This window comes from Cebidichthys violaceus, unplaced genomic scaffold (assembly GCF_023349555.1).
Source record: "Cebidichthys violaceus isolate CVI_PGR_0920_01 unplaced genomic scaffold, fCebVio1.0.p SCAF_6, whole genome shotgun sequence".
In the NCBI taxonomy this organism is placed as follows: Eukaryota; Metazoa; Chordata; class Actinopteri; order Perciformes; family Stichaeidae; genus Cebidichthys; species Cebidichthys violaceus.
Window position 1 is genome coordinate 9,961,419 of NW_027176816.1, and position 19,361 is coordinate 9,980,779.

The 19,361-nt window shown below is 43.3% G+C and overlaps 4 protein-coding genes across 4 annotated transcripts; 2 read left to right on the plus strand and 2 right to left on the minus strand.

Annotated features, from left to right (window-relative positions):
* Positions 1-1,722: 1,722 nt before the first annotated feature.
* Positions 1,723-3,559, plus strand: LOC137889310 (transcription factor HES-5-like). The gene is made up of 2 exons (XM_068733106.1): positions 1,723-2,295; positions 2,406-3,559. Exons 1-2 carry the CDS (start codon positions 1,855-1,857, stop codon positions 2,838-2,840), a joined length of 876 nt encoding a protein of 291 aa, XP_068589207.1. The 5' UTR covers positions 1,723-1,854; the 3' UTR covers positions 2,841-3,559.
* A 3,237-nt stretch (positions 3,560-6,796) lies between these two features.
* On the plus strand, positions 6,797-7,881 carry her12 (hairy-related 12). The gene is made up of 2 exons (XM_068733394.1): positions 6,797-6,943; positions 7,058-7,881. Exons 1-2 carry the CDS (start codon positions 6,806-6,808, stop codon positions 7,466-7,468), a joined length of 549 nt encoding a protein of 182 aa, XP_068589495.1. The 5' UTR covers positions 6,797-6,805; the 3' UTR covers positions 7,469-7,881.
* Positions 7,882-9,822: 1,941 nt separating this feature from the next.
* Positions 9,823-10,358, minus strand: LOC137889739 (transcription factor HES-5-like). The gene is made up of 2 exons (XM_068733749.1): positions 10,279-10,358; positions 9,823-10,179 (listed from the first exon to the last, which is right to left on the minus strand). The coding sequence occupies exons 1-2, from the start codon at positions 10,345-10,347 to the stop codon at positions 9,823-9,825; spliced, it is 426 nt and encodes a 141-aa protein (XP_068589850.1). The 5' UTR covers positions 10,348-10,358.
* Positions 10,359-14,895: 4,537 nt separating this feature from the next.
* Positions 14,896-18,829, minus strand: tas1r1 (taste receptor, type 1, member 1). The gene is made up of 6 exons (XM_068733432.1): positions 18,639-18,829; positions 18,170-18,488; positions 17,271-18,041; positions 16,953-17,171; positions 16,519-16,639; positions 14,896-15,821 (listed from the first exon to the last, which is right to left on the minus strand). Exons 1-6 carry the CDS (start codon positions 18,827-18,829, stop codon positions 14,896-14,898), a joined length of 2,547 nt encoding a protein of 848 aa, XP_068589533.1.
* Between the last annotated feature and the right edge of the window lie 532 nt (positions 18,830-19,361).

Consider the following 19,361-nt stretch of genomic DNA (forward strand, 5'->3'; position numbering starts at 1 on the left):
TTATCCACGGCGACCTCGCTCCTTTATATACTTATACCAACTATCCCATCGATTTAATGTGATGCTGGTTCTCACAGTGTTTGGCCAATCACAAAGCAGTGTTATGACAATAGGATGTGAATGAATTAGTGGAATTTATGAGGCACAATGGCCCCAATCCAAACAAACAGGTGGGAGGGGCCCTTCGTTGAACTTGTCGCTCAGTGCCACAACGAGGGAGATATCCTCGTTATTGTATCGACTGGGAGTGATATGTGGTGGGAACATGGAGGAAAAATGTCACCCTGAGAACGTGCTACATGGAGAAATATGTCCATTCAACAACGTGGTGGACATGGATTTTCATCTAAAGCTGAATGGCATTAGACCTGCACTTCCACTTATGTGAAAATGTAGATAAAGTTATTTTTTAAAGAGCAGCAATATGTTAAATCATCACAGGTGTTATCACAACTGAGAGTATCATGGTATTATATTTTGTTAGGTTAACATAACTTGTTATATTTGAGTCCTTAATGTGTGTGTTTTTCCCAAATCCACTTTTTTACAACTTTTTATCTCGTGCATCTATAATTTTTACGCCCAAACTGAAAACAAATTCTAGCAAACTATCCTCATGGTATCCCATCCTCCACACACACAGCCCATTCTCCTATTTAACTTTCTGTCTCTATTTCAACCTCTCCAATTCTCACGGTGAGCGTCTCCCATGCTTGATTGGCTGACAATGGCATACTATCCGTCCAGATGGTGTGCCTGGAAGCCGTGTGTGTGTGTGTGTGTGTGTGTGTGTGTGTGTGTGTGTGTGTGTGTGCGCGTGTGTGCGTGCGTGCGTGCGTGCGTGCGTGCGTGCGTGCGTGCGTGCGTGCGTGTGTGTGTGTTTTTGAAGGGGGGTTGGTCACTCAATCTTTGTTCGATGGGGCACACTTCCTTTGTGCAGCCGGCCTCAGTGTCATTAACACTGAAGTGTGGGAAGCCTGGGACCACAGCGGCTCCCACGTTCCACACAGGCAGGAAGGGAGCGTGTGACTGAGACGTGGCCAGCGGCAGGCAGGTCAGCCAGCTGTGCGTGTGTGTGGGGAGAGGGAAAGTGAATGAGAGTGTGGCTGTCTGCATGAGTATGCTGGGGGGGTGTTTGCCTGATGTGTGAACATGTGCTGGGAGTGTGGAGACTGTTAGGATTTTAACAGTTGAAGCACTTTTTCACCTACCGTTAAATTAAAGTGGACAGACTGAACTTCAAAAGCATGAAGTTCAGTCAATTAGCAGCAAAATATCAAGTGTCAGTATTGATTTTTCAGTAGCACGTACGTGGAATGAGAGCATCTGTAATGTCAGTAATAATGCATCATTTAATGTTTAATTTAACATTTAATACCAGAAAAAGTACGATAGGTCGAAGTTGAACCAGGAAGTCGGTCTATAAAATGTGATGGATGTTTACATTTGACAGCTTGAATAATTCTGATCTCTAAAGTTCATCTTGCCCTCTCCAAACCAGTGAGAAGAGATCAGAAAAAATAAAAATGCAGGAACTTATCATGTAAAAAGAAAAAAATATTGTCTTATTAAAACTGTGTGGGTCAAAAAAACACTCCACACATTCTCTTTTCTTCATCAAGTAGATTTTTATTTGAGTCTCAAAACTCACTGAGAAGCTCTTTTTCTATTCATCTTTGAGACGTCTCAACTGTTGCACAGCTCCACGAGGAAAGTCTGCCGTGTCAAACTGGTGGAAGTGGCTGCATGTTGGCCTTTTCTAATGGTTGGCCCTCTGTAACACCCACGTGTGCCCGGTGGCGGAGGCACTTTGTGCTCAATTATGTGGCGGTTGAGATGACATGAGACAGCGGCATGCTTCCCTCTGGGGTCACCACTTTCCCATATCAACACAAGCACTGGGTCAGTCTCCCAGCTACATCCCCTCCCTCCTCCCTCCCGCCCCCACCGCACTCTTTCTCTCGCAGTCTATTCCTCCACCTGCTCCCCGGAGACACACTCATTGTCCCCACGGCTATAAACACTTCATTGAGCATGTGGCAGCCCTGCGTTCCTCAAAGCCCTTCCCAGCGCTCCCATTGGCCGGGGGACTGTGAGAAACTCCAACAAGCCCAAGACCCACACATTCATATGGAGATTTGGGTGTATAAATACAGGGCAGAGGCAGAGGAGAAGGCAGCTCACATTCAACTGGCTCTTCAAACCGAGCAGGAACGGTCTGAGTCTACAGCTATGGCACCCACTGTTTTTGGACAAGCAAGCTATCCTAAGGAGCACCTGGCTCCGGCTCATAAGGTAAATTGGATTTCTATGAAGTCACATAACTCCCTTGTTAAATAGTGTTCATATGGTATGAAAAAGTGTGATTCTGCATTCTAAATTCTTTTTATTTTTATTTTCTTCAGCTGAGAAAGCCACTGGTGGAGAAACTGCGCAGAGACCGCATCAACACCTGCATCGAGCAGCTGAAATCCCTGCTGGGTCCTGAGTTCATCAGGCAGCAGCCCGACTCTAAGCAAGAGAAGGCAGACATCTTGGAGATGGCCGTGTGCTATCTGAGAGGCTGGCAGCATCAGAAGCAGCAGCAGAAGGCTGGCGTGACCTCTGGCCGGATGGCGGGCGGCGACGGCTACTCTCGCTGCGTGGAGGAGGCTGTCAGCTTCCTGTCACACTGCGAGGTCCAGACTCAGGCCCACCGACGGCTGCTCAGCCACTTCCAGGGCCTGCAGGCGTCTAGCCGCACTCCATGCACCCTCTCCCCTCCTGGCTCTCCGCTCCATCAGATCAGCTCCAGCAAGGGTGTGAGCCAGGTCAGCAGTGCTCTGTGGAGGCCCTGGTAGGATGGAGGCAGCATCACTTCCTCACAGAGAGAAAGAGAACTAAGTCTGTGAACGTCATGGACAGAAAGTTGAAGACTTATTGAAGTCGGTTTCCTTTTGTTTTGGCAGGAGATTGAATATTGTTGAGTGTTTTTCTAGTGTAGCGAAATGGGCACAATGTGCCAGTATTCCTTTGGAAGGATTGAAATGATCAGTTTTACTGAACATGTACACCGTGTGTATACACATTATACACTTTGCAATTTAAAGTGCTTACTCTTGTTCCCATGGGGAAAAATACTTTTGTTTGTTTTGCAAACATCACTGAATTGTCTTGTTGTCACACCCTCATGGGGTTGAAACTATTTAAGTGTCTGAGACACTGTTTGGTTTGTGTTTAAAACTACTGTCTATCTCTGATACTAAGTATCACTGACTGATACATCTCATCAGCTTGGTGCTGATGAATCAACAACATCCCTTAACTGGATCCCATGGATTCACTTTTACTGTAAATCTTTTTATGATTATACTTAATTATGACTATATGTAACCATTATTTGGCCTATGAGTGTTGTACCTGTTAACTGTTTAGTTGTAATGTTGATAATAGATGTTTTTTCATCTTCAAGTGAATACCTTTTATAAAGGCATATTATGTTGACATCAATCTTTACTAAAAGAATCTGTTGAATTGCTTCCTTGAGAAGTTTGCCTTTGAACTTGAAAAATAAATTGAAAACTTCACATGAAGTTTTACAAACATAAACAATAGCAGCGTCTTTATTTTCTCATAAAACTGAATGTTAGAGGACAATGTACATATAAAGTCATACATAAAATCTGTAGTTTGTGTTTTAGTGCTGACATCACCTCTTGAATGATTGAATGGATGATCAATGAATATGAGAGCAGGTAGAGTTTGTGTTCTAGTCAAGGTGTCACACCATCCAGTCACACCAGAGAGCTTATCAGCACAGCACCCAACTAACAGCAGCTCCACTATTGTGCCTTGCTCAAGGGAACAACACCATAGAAATCAAGGTTAGATTCCTGTAGCACTCTTTTTGGATAATATGTAAAATGGTGTACTTCGTTGGGTAATCATAGCTTACTCTAACTCTGCACAGTCACTTTGTTTGCTGCCATTGAGGCCCCATAGGTCAATGTATTCATATTTTAACAGTGGACACACGTTGCTCAAACTCTTCAGTTCACCAAAAAATTGTATTCTGGTACCAAAGCAAAGGCAATATAATAATATTTACAGTACATGTACAGGTCTTGAGAGGCTCAGGAGCTGAACAGTGATGCTGCACAAAGTAATGGATGTAAATGTGTGCTTTCATATACACTGATTTGTTTGCAGTGTGGATTATTCATTTTTAGTACGATCTATCTGAATGACCTGATTGTACTTCAACAAATGAGATTAAAACCCCTGTATGTTCAGAAATAGAATTAATGATACCCAGGGAAAGATTTTACACAAACTTTGATCTTAATCGTTGCCCCATATTTCCCACCGGGATCATTAAAGGTTCATCTCATCTGAAAATTGAAAAACTGGGGTGACACCCCGCACACATGACCCACTTCTGTTGTGGTGGTGGTGACATGCTGTCTAGTGCTTGAATTATGTCTCAAGTGCCACAAAAGTCTTTTACAACTATTTGTGTGTGCAAAAGTTGTGGAGAATGTGGCATGCATGAGACTTTCTCAGGGTCTAGTTGTCCAGGCCAGATGGTCTGGCTGAAGCTGCCTCCCCCTTCAACAGGAGATCAAACACCGTAGCTAATGTGATGTGTAACAAGACACACTTCTATTGTTCCCGTCTCGGGGCCAGTGAATAGGCACAGAGTGTGGGAAACGGGAGATATCACACTCACAGAGAGATGGCTGACGGGAAGCCGCTCTGCGCCACCGCGGGTCTGAGCGATGGCCGAGACTTTATGGCAGGAATTCAGAGCTCTCAGGCTGCTGGTGGGAGGGGAACTCGTCTTCACACACACTTGTAGACAAAGACCCCCAGCAGCCGTGCAGTGCACACTAACTTTCAGAGGAGGCACATATTCACACAAACATGTGCACAATGAAATCAATGGAGGGGACAGATAATAAAGCCAAACATGGACGGGACTTGACAGATCGGCAGTTTCTGTGCTTTCAAATGCTGCAATGGTGACAAGAGGGCTGCAGAGAGGAAATAAAGACAGAGAGGGATGTTTACTTACATATACCTAAATATGAAAATGTAGAGAAAACAAGTACTGGAAATTAAAAGCATGTGCAAGTAACTACATTTACTGAAGTGTATTTGTAGTTATATTATTTGTCGTTCTACTTCAGGTTAGATTGTTCACTGTCTTTTACTCTCTGTTTTAAATCACTTGAAATACCTCCAGTTCATTTATTTCACAGCTACAGGTTTCTAGGTAACATTTTTGAATGCGCTAGTATTTCTGGCATTTCTACTCTGACTAAATGAAAACTTTGAATGATTCTTTCAGCATTGTAGATGGATGTCTGAAACCTTAAATTAAAAGAGTCAACACAGACCAAAGGCAGACAGGCTGCCCTGTGCCAGGCAGTGAGGCCAGTTGACTTGATTTTTCCCAGATGGACCGAGACACAGAGTTTCTGTTTGTCCTGCAACAAAAGATCAATTAACATTCCCAGTGGAGCATTGAGAAGCGGCATGGCTTTTGTAGCTCATTTACCCTGATGTTGGGGACTGGTGGGAAACTGGGGAGACGGGACTACTCACACTGCACCCACAAGGCCGGCTTCACATCTGGGGCCAGCCAGTGACGGAGGCCTCTCAGAGGCGCACTGCCAGCCCGTTCATAATGCCATTGACTTGACTCTAATTGGACACAGTTCATTTACAATAGGGTCTGCAGACTTTTAGGGGAAGTTAGACAAGAGTGTATGATGAAAGATTGCCTTCATTTATCAGCAGAACTAAGTGACTAACATGTGTAAAAAAAACTACAATAATAAAATGTGATTTGTGCCACCACATGTAATTCAACATGCAGTACAGTGACTGAAAAAAAATCCTTACAAAACATGGAAATTTAATAAATTAAATATTCATATGTGAAAAGCGTTCTGTAATGTTCAAATAACAAAAAAACTGACAGTTCTTTTGAAAACAATGATAGATATTTTGCGATATGAGGGATGCACTTCTAATGTTACAGGTTTTTAACACTGCCTGTGCTTGAGCCACTTGGGAGTATATTTTTGTAAAGTAATATAAAGGCACATTATTCATATCCATGACTTGTTACCTTTCTTCATACATCAGTCCTGTGGCAAACCCAGGCGTTTTTGACAGAAAAGTGAACTGTAACATTAGGCAACACGTAGTTGGAAAAGCAACAGGTGGAAAATAAAATGATTCACCTGCAGCCAGTTGATGTCACTCTTTAACGTTGACAACCTCCCTTCCTGCTCCTTCCTTTCTCTTGCTGTTTATCTTCGCCAGCTTAAACATTGTGTAGCCTAACTGTGGTCAACCTGTGACCAAAAAAACCTGTTCTTTTTCTGTTCGTCTGAAAAAAACATTTTCATGCGTCCAAATGCTCCTGTCTGCTACTAAAATGCTTTTTGGAGACGCTTTGTTTGCAAAGAAAATGAAAGCCTTCAGCTTATATTGTTTTATTGCAGTGAAGCATTTGGTCCTTAATTGCAGTTATCCCCCTTTGAAGATACACAGTTTTGTGTGCCTCACCTTCCATTATTCTACATCTAAAAAATTTAATTTAGACCTTCAGTCCATGATTAATTCTCAGATGGCCGCTTGATAACATGTTAATTACCTGTTGCTTATCTTGGGAAACATGCCTCGCACAGCTACATGCTCTCTGAGTTATTGACATGTCTTCCATTGTTGTGTTGGGAGTCCCACTGGTCAGAGTGTGGGAACCCCAGCCCTGCCTGAGCCACATGGCTTTGTTATGCTAATCGCTCAGTATAAAATGAGGAGCAGCCCCTCCAGGGGCGTCAGAGCTAACACTGCAGTCCATGATAACTTCACCTGCACAGACATGGCTCCTTGCTCATCCAACTACTCCTCTATTCACCACATCAGGATCTCTGAGAAAGACAACATCAAAGTAAGTACTGCAGAGGAGTTTAAGGGCTTTACATTAGCTTGTATGGTAAAAATGTACACATTGTTCATTGCAGATTTCAATCACGAGCTTACCTATCCGTCTCCTCTTCCACAGTTGAGAAAACCTATTGTGGAGAAAATGCGCAGAGATCGCATCAACAGCTGCATCGAGGAACTCAAGATCATCCTGGAGAAGGAGTTCCAAAAGCATGAGCCCAACTCCAAGCTGGAGAAAGCCGACATCCTGGAGATGACTGTGAGCCTCTTGAGGCAGCAGCTGCAGCCGAGCCTCTGTAAGAGCGACTACAACCAAGGCTACTCTAACTGCTGGAGGGACTTCCTGTCTGCTGGATCCAACACAGAGGCCTCTGTGACTCCTCTGCAGGGCCTCCAGCAGCAGAAGCAGCAGCTCCATCAGGCCCAGAGAGCCAGCAGCTCCTCCCCGGTCTGCTCCACCCTCAGGCCCACCACGCTGCAGGACAGCAGCAGCCGCAGCAGCAGAGGCCCTGTGTGGAGGCCTTGGTAGAGACTTTGACACACATACACTCCGAGACCTGAGGGGTCTCTCCCTCAAATATGTAGGAAATATATTTCCAGCCTGTTCATTCATGATGGGTTTCCTTATTGTCTCATCACATTGATGGACAAGTAGAAAACACAAAGGCTCTCACTTATTTTGAAGGTTGTCTTGTTTTAATATGATTCACATTTGATGTTTGCTTTTCCTTTGTGTTTAAAGCTGGAGGTTGATTTTAAGTGATGATGGTTTTGTCAACTCTTGTGAAATGATTGTTTACTCCAGTGGAGTTTATCTTTGGACTGCTTGATGTAATGGTATCTGTTATACTGACAGTTGCTGTTGAGAATATTTCTCTTCTGTTTTGAATTATCTATGCCAAATTGTATGTATGAAGATGATAATGATGGTGTGTATGTTGTAAATGGATGTTCATATTAACATTTTTGTTGATATTGCTGTTTTGCGCTCACATTTAGGCTCTTAAAACGTGTTTCTAACATTTGTATGACAATTAAAAATAAAAAGATACAATCAATAAAAAAACACTGATTCCAGATTTTTTAACCAAAATATTCATATTGTTATTCGAAAATCTAAATAATGTCTCTTTATAATGATAACTTTCCTTTTTTTAAATAAATAAAATGTTCATACCATTTTTGCTAATTTTCATGATTAACTTCTACATAAAACTGTCCTAAGCTTGTCTTAATTTTGGAGAAGGTCATGTGATGTTTGGTCAGGAAACAACAAATATCACAAATGTTTTTAAACATACATAATACTCAAGTTAAAAGTCTTGCTTAGACTACTAGTATAGAAAATGTCCTCCTTTCCTTACATAGGACACATGAAAGCATTTCTTTGAATTGCAAATCCAGAACTCATTCCAAGGATAAAGAAACCATGTACACAGATTAAGACCCAACAGTGTGTTGGATGGCCTTACATACAAAATAATATCTTTGACTAAAAGCTAAGAAAGCATTAGTTGGAGTTTATGGATTTACATATGGCAATGTTGTTGTTTTTTTGCATTGACTAAAGAACTGGCACTTCTTGTAAAAAAGGATCACAAATTAATCAAATTAATAAATCAAATGAAAAGTGTAATTATTATAAAAAACTAAACCAGCCATTAGAAAATATTTTAACAATTACACACATACAACATTAAATCATATTGTTTTCAAAAGCAAAGCCTACATACTAATATTCACAATTAATAGATCTACACAAAATACAAATTTGATCAAAATCTAAATTTAAAGTTTAGTTAGGTAAGGTATTTTAGAAACATTTTTTGTTTTATTTGTCTGTCTGTCTGTCTGTCTACCTGCCTGCGTGCACTCTACCCGTGCACTAATTTCTCGTCATCAAAGTCTGCCACAAGCTGCTGGCTTAACGGCTGTGAAACTAACAATAGACATGTTCTTGTTTACGTTCACAATGATTTTGGGGGAGTGGATTGGAGGGAGGCCTGAAGGGCAGTCAGTGTTGTAGACTTGTAGACTTTCTTGCTAGATTTAACAACTTTTTTAACTAAGTTTTTTAAGTTTTTAAATTGGATACTCATAATCTAGTTTACTCTTGCTGGTTTCTCCAATGTTACTTACTCAAGTTTTGGTAACACACAGCATGTATTCACAATACTGCATTACAAAATAACACACATCATGCACAAACGACCTGCATTTAGTCAAATACATTCTTCCTTTATTAAAGGCAAATAAGTCAACAGACAAGTTCAGTAAACCACTCTAATCATGTGACATACATTTTAAACTTCACAACAAGTTAATGAACAATATTTTCAGTTACATAAAGGAACAGTAATAACAATCTCACTGTGAGACATGAGGATGCTGTGATGTTGTCTCACTAAAAGAAGCTGTGCTGCTCATGTATCGTGAATGATCTCACGGGATTAGGAGGCTAGAATCCCTCTTACATATCTTACATCAACATGATGAAACACTAAAAACACTCAGTAACATCATGAATGAGCAGGCTGGAAATGTTTTTTCCTACATAGTGAGGGAGAGTCCCCTCAGGTCTGAGTGTGACATTGCGTTCCACATCGCATACTTTTTTTTTTAACTTTCAGTACACACTGCAGCTGTCCTTACAAAATACGTACAGTTGCATACATTCAATTGGAACACGCTGCTTCATCATAATATTACACATTTGACCCTCTTGCTCATATGTCTGCTCTGCAGAGGGTTCTGGTTCAGAATAGCCAGAAGAGCATGCTGGATGAATACTGCAAAATGTGAATGAATGAAGTAAGTCATCCTGGTGTATTTGGCATACTGCATTAGACATTCAGTATAGGTATTGGAATGCACAGAGAGTCTCTACCAAGGCCTCCACATGGTGCCTCTGCTGCTGCTGCTGTCCTGCAGCGTGGTGGGCCAGAGGGTGGAGCAGACCGGGGAGGAGCTGCTGGCTCTCTGGACCTGATGGAGCTGCTGCTTCTGCTGCTGGAGGCCCTGCAGAGGAGTCACAGAGGAACCTCGGTTGTTGTCACTCTTACAGAGGCCTGACTGCAGCTGCTGACTCAGGAAGTTCACAGTCATCTCCAGGATGTCAGCTTTCTCCAGCTTGGAGTTGGGCTCCTGCTTGTGGAACTCCTTCTCCAGGATGATCTTGAGTTGCTTGATGCAGCTGTTGATGCGATCTCTGCGCACTTTCTCCACAAAAGGTTTTCTCAACTGTGGAAGAGGAGACAGGTGGGTTGGAATGATTCAAATAACCAATCAGTCATTTGTACTGCACAACCTGATGCAAAACCCTTAACATCCAGTACTCACTTTCATGTTGTCTTTCTCAGAGATCCTATTGAGGTGAATAGAGGAGTAGTTGGAGGAGCAGGGAGCCATGTCCGTGCAGGTGAATTACACAGTTTCTTCAGGCTGAAACTGAAAGCTCTGACCTCTCCGGAGGAGCTACTCTTCATTTTATAGTGAGTTATTAGCATAACAAAGCCATGGAGGGCTGGGATTTGTAACAATGGGACACACATCAATAACTCAGAGGTGAAGCAATCACAGGCTGAACAGTAGAGATAAAACCATTCCCAAGATGTATATCAGACTGAGAATGATGTGCTGTCAGTCTCTGATCAGGAGCTGTTGCTTATCTCACGCTCCAGTCACACAGGGGAACACAGGCAGCATCTCCTCATGTGCTCCCAGGGAATAATTAAACAGGATTTAATGCATTGGTGGCATCCAGGGAAAAGGTATTGAAAGTAGGCATGTTATTATTGATTTAATTGCTAGTGTGAAACTAAGACATTTCTTCAATTTATTACACTAAAAGAATTTCTGCTCATTTTGTCGCTTTAACTCCTTTGAAAAACATGTTTTGAATATTGTGTGATGATGACTATTCATTTTCCAAAATGAAATGGATCGAGAAGCTTGTCAAATGAATTCCTGAGATCTTCCCCACAGGACATTGCTTTGGTCCTTGGTGTGCTGACAATAAAACTCCTGCTTGTTCACCCATGGCACACTTCTATTGTTGACAGAGGGTATTAAGCCGTGAGTGGACAGAGAGACTGTGGGAAAACCAAGCTTGGACTCTACTCACACATCTACTGGTCAATAGCCCTGACCTCCCAGCCACAAAAGGCCTTTTCATCTCTCCTCTCAAACAACAGCCAGCAGCAACACTATGTATGTGTGTGTGTGTGTGTGTGTGTGTGTGTGTGTGTGTGTGTGTGTGTGTGTGTGTGTGTGCTTGTGTGAGTGTGGTTGCACATGCACACAGACACAGGACAGACCAATTGTGCATTTATTTGATATGCAGTGAGAGTTTACGTCATGCAATACTGAAACTTTTCTTTCTGTGACCAGCTGCCACTTGTTGTCAGATCCCTGGAAATATGATCATGTCACTTGATTTGTCGAGCTAAACTGTCATTTATAAACTATAAAAGCATTACATGTCTTAAACAAATAAAATAAATCTCAAAACAACAGAAAGACGGTCTTTTCTCCAACACATACACTTGTTGATCAAGATTTGATTTTATAGATACCTGTGAGGTTTTTGACCATTTACTTTTAGTTTCAAATATTGAAGCAACAAGTGAGACTTCCTCAGAAACATGAAATGGTGTCACACTAGTGGACATTTTCTTAATTTTTCTTTTTCCAGTAAAAAAATAAAATTACATTTAAAAAATCACTGTTAGCATGACAGTCCCTAGTACAGCCACCAGGGGCGCTGTTGATCCCCTCCAACATACACACATCCATGTATTTAGTGTCATTTCTTATAATTATGATTAATTAGAGGTGGTGGCTGACTGCTTGCTGATTAAGATAAGGATTAAGCTGTCAATTAGTGTTTGGTTTATGAATCAATGCAAGGAATTCAGAATTGTGCCTATACTACCATACTATTTTGTATGCCAGAAAAATATGTAGTATACTAATATATAGTATGTCAAATGCAGTATGTCAAAAGTACCAGGATGTCCTACTGCATCTGATCGCATTTTGCCGTATGCAAGCCAGTATGCTTTTCTGGCTGTTCTGACCCACAATCCTCTCTGCAGACAGATATATGTGCAAGAGGGTCAAAGTTGCAGTGTCATGAGGAATTAGGATGTCCCAATTGAATGCATACTACATGCAACCGTACATGGATTGTAAGGGCAGCTGCAGTATGTCCGAAACGTTTTTAAAAAGCATGCGATTTGGAACACAGCTTACATTTAATTTTGACACAGCATTCATTTTGACATGTAATAGTAGGAAAAAGTGAAAACAAGAAGTTAAACGATATCAGATCCTCCTTCTCTCAGCCCCCCTCTCCCTGTCCACCCTCTCCCTCCCTCTCTCAGTGTCCCTGTCCACCTTCTCCCTCTCCACCCTGTCCAGCTCTGCCCCCACAGCTCTCCCTCCCATCTCCATGCCCCATCTTACCCTATCTGGCTCCTCTCTCCCCTAACGAGGTCCTCAACCTTGTTACATCTAACCGCCCCACCACGTGCTCCCTTGACCCGATCCCTTCCCCTCTTCTTCAGTCTATTGCGACTGAACTCCTTCCTTTCCTCACCCACCTCATCAAAAACATCTCTTGTTTCAGGATGCTTTCCCACGGCCTTCAAGACTGCCAGAGTCACCCCCCTTCTGAAGAAACCATTACTTGACCCCTCTGATGTCAAGAACTTCAGACCGGTTTCTCTTCTACCCTTTCTATCCAAAACACTTGAACGTGCTGTCTTTAACCAACTGTCTTCCTATCTCCACCAGAACAGCCTTTTGGACCCCCACCAGTCCGGGTTCAAAGTGCGTCACTCGACAGAGACGGCCCTCCTTGCGGTGACAGAGTCGCTTTACCCTGCGAGAGCTAACTCTCTCTCCTCTGTCCTGATTCTCCTGGATCTGTCTGCGGCGTTTCACACTGTGAACATCATCAGATCCTCCTCTCCAACCTCGAAGGGATGGTCGTGTCGGGTTCTGAACTCTCCCTGTTTGCATCCTATCTGACAGGTCGATCCTACCAGGTGACCTGGAGAGGGGCCGTGTCGGAACCCCGCATGCTGACTACGGGGGTTCCGCAAAGTTCAGTCCTGGGCCCCCTTCTCTTCTCGCTCTACACAACATCTCTGGGTTCTGTTATTCACTCGCATGACTTCTCCTACCATTGTTATGCCGATGACACCCAGCTGGTCTTGTCATTTCCCCCTGGTGACACCCAAGTGGAGACACGCATCGCTGCGTGTTGACATCTCGAAGTGGATGACGACACACCACCTCAAGCTCAACCTAGACAAAATCGAGCTACTGTTCCTCCCGGGGAAGGGTTGCCCGCACCGGGACCTGTCCATCACCATTGATGATACCGTGGTGACGCCGACTCGGACTACGAGGAACCTGGGTGTGACCCTGGATGACCAACTGTCATTCTCAGCAAACACTTCATCCGTTACACGCTCCTGCAGATTCCTGCTCTCCAGCATCAGGAGGATTCGTCCCTTCCTCACTGACGAGACAGCGCAGGTTCTCATCCAGGCTCTTGTCATCTCCTGCCTGGACTACTGCAACTCTCTACTCGCCAGAGCTCCGGCGACGGCCATCAGACCTCTGGAGCTTGTCCAGAAAGCCGCAGCTCGCCTGGTGTTCAATCGCCCCAAGTTCTCCCACACAACTTCCTTTCTCCGTTCTCTACACTGGCTACCTGTAAGAGCTCGCATCCAGTTTAAGACTCTGGTGCTAGCCTACAGGGCAGTGAAAGGAACAGCTCCTTCCTATCTCCAGGCCATGGTCAAGCCTTACACCCCCGCCCGACCACTTCGCTCTGCTGCCTCGGGGCGATTGGTTGCCCCGTCGCTCAGAGGTCCCGGCGGCCGATCGACCCGGTCACGGCTGTTTTCTGTCCTGGCCCCACAATGGTGGAATGAACTTCCCACTGACGTCAGGACAGCGGAGTCGCTGCCCATCTTTCGGCGCAGGCTGAAAACTCACCTCTTCAGGAAGTGCTACCCTGAGCCTTCCACTTAGCACTTATTGTATTCATACTAGCTTGTTGCACTTATTGTATTCGTATTACTTTTTTTGCACTAACTGTTTTTGTTTGTTTCTGCACTGTACTTTGGCTCTGAGTTATGCTCTGCTTCATGCTCTTAAATGCTTGTTTGGAAAAGGAGATGTACTTATGACTTCTGGTGACTAGTAGTTCTTTTGATTACCAATGTTGAATGCACTTATTGTAAGTCGCTTTGGATAAAAGCGTCTGCTAAATGACTGTAATGTAATGTAATAAAGCTAATGATGGCTGAATTCCGTTTTGTTGCCTCAGTGTCAGGGTCCTGTAATTATACACTAGTATTCCGGTTTTGAGACTTATCCTGGTTACATTGAACGTGAGAAACCAGTATCCAGGTTTCTGATTATCTCTGTGCAGTTGTAGGACGAGGTGTTTACATGATGCCACAGTATCTGGTTTCTTTTGGAATACCCTGGCTGTATCTTTCTGAAACCAGAATAATGATTGTGCATGTTTACATGCACAACCCATCACTGTCACACTGTCATGGCGTACTAGTACTGCTGAACAACAAATGACTGGAGCTATAATAAGTAATCAAATTACAAATTTATTGTGATTAAACAAGTCATGGATGTCCAATAATACATAGACATTTTCATCAGTTTTCATCAATAATTTGCATGAATAAGATAAGTTAAATTGGATTTTTTGAAATGTATACAAACACAAAAAATACGGTATTTTCTTCTCCCCTACACAGACCAATCAAGTACAATTTGTACACATACAATTCATGTTTTAAACTCAGTTGTTAAATACATTTAAAAGAAACACTCAACCTGTGTTGTTCCAATTATTTTACCTGGTATTCCTGCATCATACAATTCATAATTTTTCATCAACTGAAATAAATACATTCCTCATTGTTTGTTCATGGTATACATTTGAATACAGTTCTGAAAATGGGCAGTAGTGTTCATTTGTGGCCTCAGGGCAATAATATATATTTTGGGCAGGAAGTAGCCCCCGAGGAAGGCCACAACACTGATGAGTATGGCGAACACGTGCGCAGCCATAGTGAACGGGCCTCTGCTGATGAGGTAGAAAGTGAAGAAGCTCATCCAGGAGATCATGTACACCATGAGGCTAAAGGTCACACACTTGGCCTCGTTGTAGTTGGCTGGCAGGTCTTTGCCCATGTAGCTGAAGGAGAAGCAGAGGACACTGAGCAGTGATACATAGGCGAGCTCAAGGCCTGCACCAGGTGAGAGGGTGTCACTACACTCAAACACAATGCTGTCCGTGTAAAATTCCAGATCCTGAGAGGGCTGGGGAGTGCTGACGGCCACACGGATTACAGAAATGAGCAAGACGGTGGCGGACACTAGGAAAATGGTAAACTCTGCTCCATGGTTTTTGGCCCACTTGTCATAGGCTGGCGGCAGTTTGGATGCAAATTTAAAAATGCAGATGACCTGGAGGGAGCGCACAGTGATACAGGCCAGGCACACAGTGAAGCTAAAGATGAATAGAAGTTGCTTGAGGATACAGGCCAGAGGAGACGGTTGGCCAAAATGGCACAAAGAGCTCATTGCAGCAGCAGTCAGGGCTGCCAGCATCAGGAGGCAGGTGCGGCCTCCTGCAGACTTGGCCACGGGCGTGTTCAGGTTGAGCAGGAGGATTATTGCGGAGCTGGAGGTCATGAGAAGACAGGTGGCCAGAAAGAAGAGCAGGGCGATGGAGAGGGGGGCGTCCCAGGCGAGCAGCAGGACAGTCCTTTTCAGACACTGCTCGCTGCCAGGGGGAGCCCACTCCTCCGGCAGGCACGGCTGGCATGTAATGGATTCTGAGGAAGAGTGAGCATAGATGTAAAAGCTGGGCTGTTTTTTTCTCCATTGTGACAAGAATGTAAATAAAAAATTGGTGAGTCATCAAGAGAAAATGTTATGGTCTAGAACAAAAAGGGTTTTTTGGCCTTTGTTAGGCAAAGGGCCCCTTTTCGGAAAAGGGAGTTTGCATCCCTATAGAGCCTGCGTCAAAGTATGAGTAGTCAGCACCACCTGTTGGACAACCTCACGCACAACAGCTGAAAAATACTGCTGTGTTGGTCATTTTGTTGATCAATACGGAAAAATCATAAAGAAAAAAATTGCCTTTTATTAAGTCTTTACAGTCACCAGATTAAATCGTTTCCTGTATCTGCTATCCAGTGTGATCTTTGTTTTGACTGGGACATCTGTCTGCTCTTTCATGTTCTCAGTCTTGCACTTAAATTACATTTTTGGATATCTTTCTGTTTTGTTTAATTTGCTTTCCCATTGTACAACAACCTTCATCACACGCTTCACACATTCACTCCACTGATGATGCTTGATTGGGTTGTACAATGAATTTCTAAATTCTGCATAATATTCTTAATCTGTACAAATAAATTTGTCACTTTGTCAGTTAGTCCTAAACAGAGCAAAGAGCTCATCTAAGAAACACATTTACATCGGCCCTCTCTATTTTTCTAGTGCATTGACTTTTTTCTGTTATGTTACCACTTATATTGAGAAACGTAGCAGAGGGGCAGGTCTGGCAGTCGAAGCAGCATGCGTGTTGCCCTGTCAGCAGCTTCTTGTGGCCTCTCGGGCAAGGTGGAGAGCAGATGGACAGCGGTACCTAGACGGAACCAACAGGGTTCAACAAAGATAATATTTAACTTTGATTCACTCGGAGTCAACATTTTCAGTTTGAATGTCTGATTATTATTACAGTTGGATTATTTTCCTTTCAAAATATATTAAGCAGCTGACCAACACTTTATCCTGAATGTATTCAGGTCTCTTTGAAATGAGAAAAACATTTTCTTTTATTATATTTTGCATATTTCTCACCGATATCTTGCACCATTTTTGCACTGAATTATATAAAAAATTGAAGAGTTTTTTTTAAGATTTACACACAAACACAAAGATACTGCAATAGGTCGTACTGTTCTTGAGTCTCCCGCGTTGTGCCACTCAATTTGGTCAGCGTTAACTGTGAGCGTAATGGGATTTGGGCTGAAGGAGCCCACCTCTCTGATTGACCAGTCAGTCCCCCTCCAAACCCAGAAAATTATGTCATATCCTGTGGGCGGGTCACCGTTTATGTCAAAGTACACAGACGTGTTGTCCAGAGAGAATTGCACCTCCTTAAGCCACCAGAGCAGCTAAGGTGGAGAGGAAGAAGGAAACATCAGTGGCATACAAACAAAGTGGTTCTGAGAGATTTTCTTCTTTGCAAAAAACACAAATTTACATCTGCTCACCTCCCACGGATACACTGTCTTCTTTTGGCATTCTCCAGAATCACAACCAAGTGCTTGGTGCAGAGCATGAGCCACAGCATACACTCCCTTATACACATTGAGGGAGGAGGTGATGTCATATTTCTCCAGAGAAAACTTCTTCCTGGCGAGGCTGTACAGGTCCACGCTCTGTAGACAGTCATTGCCTGGGCTCATGGTAACATTAGAGACTTCCTGAGTGTCATTGTGTTGTATTGAAGCCTCAACTACCTTTCTCTCGAACTCCTCAAAACCAGATATGGGTGTATATTTGATGGATACGCCGAGCACAGTGCCGATGGTGTGGATCCCAGGTATCCCTGAAATGAGACTAGATGCTGACCAGTCCTCCGTCCCAATCCACACCTTACCTGTTACGTTCTGCTCAATGACAAACGGGAAGAAGTACTGGACTTTAGACTTGCTGGAGAAGACCACAATGGTGTTGACTTTGGTCTTCTGTATGCTTTCCACTATGTGCCTCATGGTCTGGATTGTGTCATCTCTGTACAATGGGATGACTCCTTGGTAGGCGATGCAGATGCCGTGGTGCGGTGCTTGCTCGAACAGGCTTTGCATGCCCTCCAGGCCATAGGCGTTGTCACTGCCTAAGAGAGCGACCCAGGTCCAGTTGAAACGTTTCAGAAGATGGATCATAGCTGTCACCTGGTTCTTGTCACTTGGAATTGTGCGGAGAAAGGCTGGATAGAGGAGCTTGTTGCTCAGCATTTCATTCGATGCTTCATAAGAGATCTAAAAGAAAGGAAGAGCCTATAAGGAATGATTCTGCATTGTATGAATGCCTTTTCATGTCATGTGGAATATGCAATAATTCAAGAGGCCATGATTACATGATTAAAACCTTCCAGGTAATAACTTACTTGTGGTACAAGATAGACCCCCAGTAAAGCAGCGGGGGTGAACGTTTTGCTGCTGCTGTCTGGCCCAATCACAGCCACTGCCTTTTGCCTGTTGTAGTTTGTGTCTCCCCCTGTCTCAGATGTAGATGTGCTCTGAATCTGCTGCTCCAGCAGGTCCAATGTGGCCAGGATACCAGCAGCTACCGAGCAGGTGTCGTACATCTGGTAGCCCAGCTTCACCCCTGGTAAAAGGGGCTGAGGTCTGGTACCGTTGTTGATTTCTTCCACAGCAAATCTCATGGCTTGCAAAAGGTGAAATCCATGTTTGTTGAGAGTACCTCTACAAAAGGTAGTAACATGGTAAAGGGGGAATTAATTAAGACAATTCTAGATAGCAATATTTTGGATAACTTTATAGCCAGACTAGCAGTAAGATACTTTTGATCAGTGGAGTTGAAAGTTTGCTGTCCAGTAAAACAGTTAAACTCACACATTGCATGGGCTCAAAGCAGGAAAAGCAGCACTTGGTTCATCTGTGTAATGGAGAGGAAAGAGTCCAGCGATTAAGAAGTCGCCTTGGAGCTGCATCCCCTGTCCCTGAGAGATGTAATCCAGTTTCCCATCAGCCAATTGTAGCATCAGCCAGCCTAAGGAAAGAAGCACAGCACCAGACAGATCCATACTTCACGTCCACCTCACACACACTGCTGCTGTGGAAGCTCTTTGCAAAATGGATCAGGGCCTGTTTATTAAGTGAGTGATAGGGGGAGGGATGATCACATTTGCATCTTTCTGGGGAGTGTTAGTTGAGTCAAGAGTGTTTGCATGTCAGATTTGTTTGTGTGACTGTAGAGTTTCCCTCCCATTAAAAGGAAACACATACATGTAATAAGCCACATGTAATTCTATTAATCTTTGAGAAGTGACATACTACTGTAAACCAGAGCAAACACGGAGACAGTTTTTGGCTCAGTGCAGAACTATTAATCATCTCAAATTTCTTTTGTCTTCTGGAAACTTTCCTTCACATGATGAACCTCAGAAGGGTTGATATTAATGAATTATTTGGTCCCTGTTAGGTGTTAGTCGCATGCAACAAGTAGCTTATCTAAAAGCCTTTTATTGCCGTAATGCTATGGTTTGAATATTTAGATGCTATTGCCGTAAATCTGAATGCAACTGTCGTACTGTAGTAGCAACATAACTGTTATGA

What these genes read in the sequence shown, in the direction of transcription:
- LOC137889310 (XM_068733106.1), top strand. Translation starts at nt 1,855, where the DNA reads ATGCTTCCCTCTGGGGTCACCACTTTCCCATATCAACACAAGCACTGG. An exon ending in ACCTGGCTCCGGCTCATAAG is followed by an intron (nt 2,296 to 2,405) that starts GTAAATTGGATT and finishes TATTTTCTTCAG; the next exon opens with CTGAGAAAGCCACTGGTGGA.
- LOC137889739 (XM_068733749.1), bottom strand. Translation starts at nt 10,347, where the DNA reads ATGGCTCCCTGCTCCTCCAACTACTCCTCTATTCACCTCAATAGGATC. An exon ending in CTGAGAAAGACAACATGAAA is followed by an intron (nt 10,180 to 10,278) that starts GTGAGTACTGGA and finishes CCTCTTCCACAG; the next exon opens with TTGAGAAAACCTTTTGTGGA.
- tas1r1 (XM_068733432.1), bottom strand. Translation starts at nt 18,829, where the DNA reads ATGGATCTGTCTGGTGCTGTGCTTCTTTCCTTAGGCTGGCTGATGCTA. An exon ending in AGACAGTGTATCCGTGGGAG is followed by an intron (nt 17,172 to 17,270) that starts GTGAGCAGATGT and finishes TCTCCACCTTAG; the next exon opens with CTGCTCTGGTGGCTTAAGGA. An exon ending in TACGTTTCTCAATATAAGTG is followed by an intron (nt 15,822 to 16,518) that starts GTAACATAACAG and finishes ACTCTTCCTCAG; the next exon opens with AATCCATTACATGCCAGCCG.
- her12 (XM_068733394.1), top strand. Translation starts at nt 6,806, where the DNA reads ATGAGGAGCAGCCCCTCCAGGGGCGTCAGAGCTAACACTGCAGTCCAT. An exon ending in CTGAGAAAGACAACATCAAA is followed by an intron (nt 6,944 to 7,057) that starts GTAAGTACTGCA and finishes CCTCTTCCACAG; the next exon opens with TTGAGAAAACCTATTGTGGA.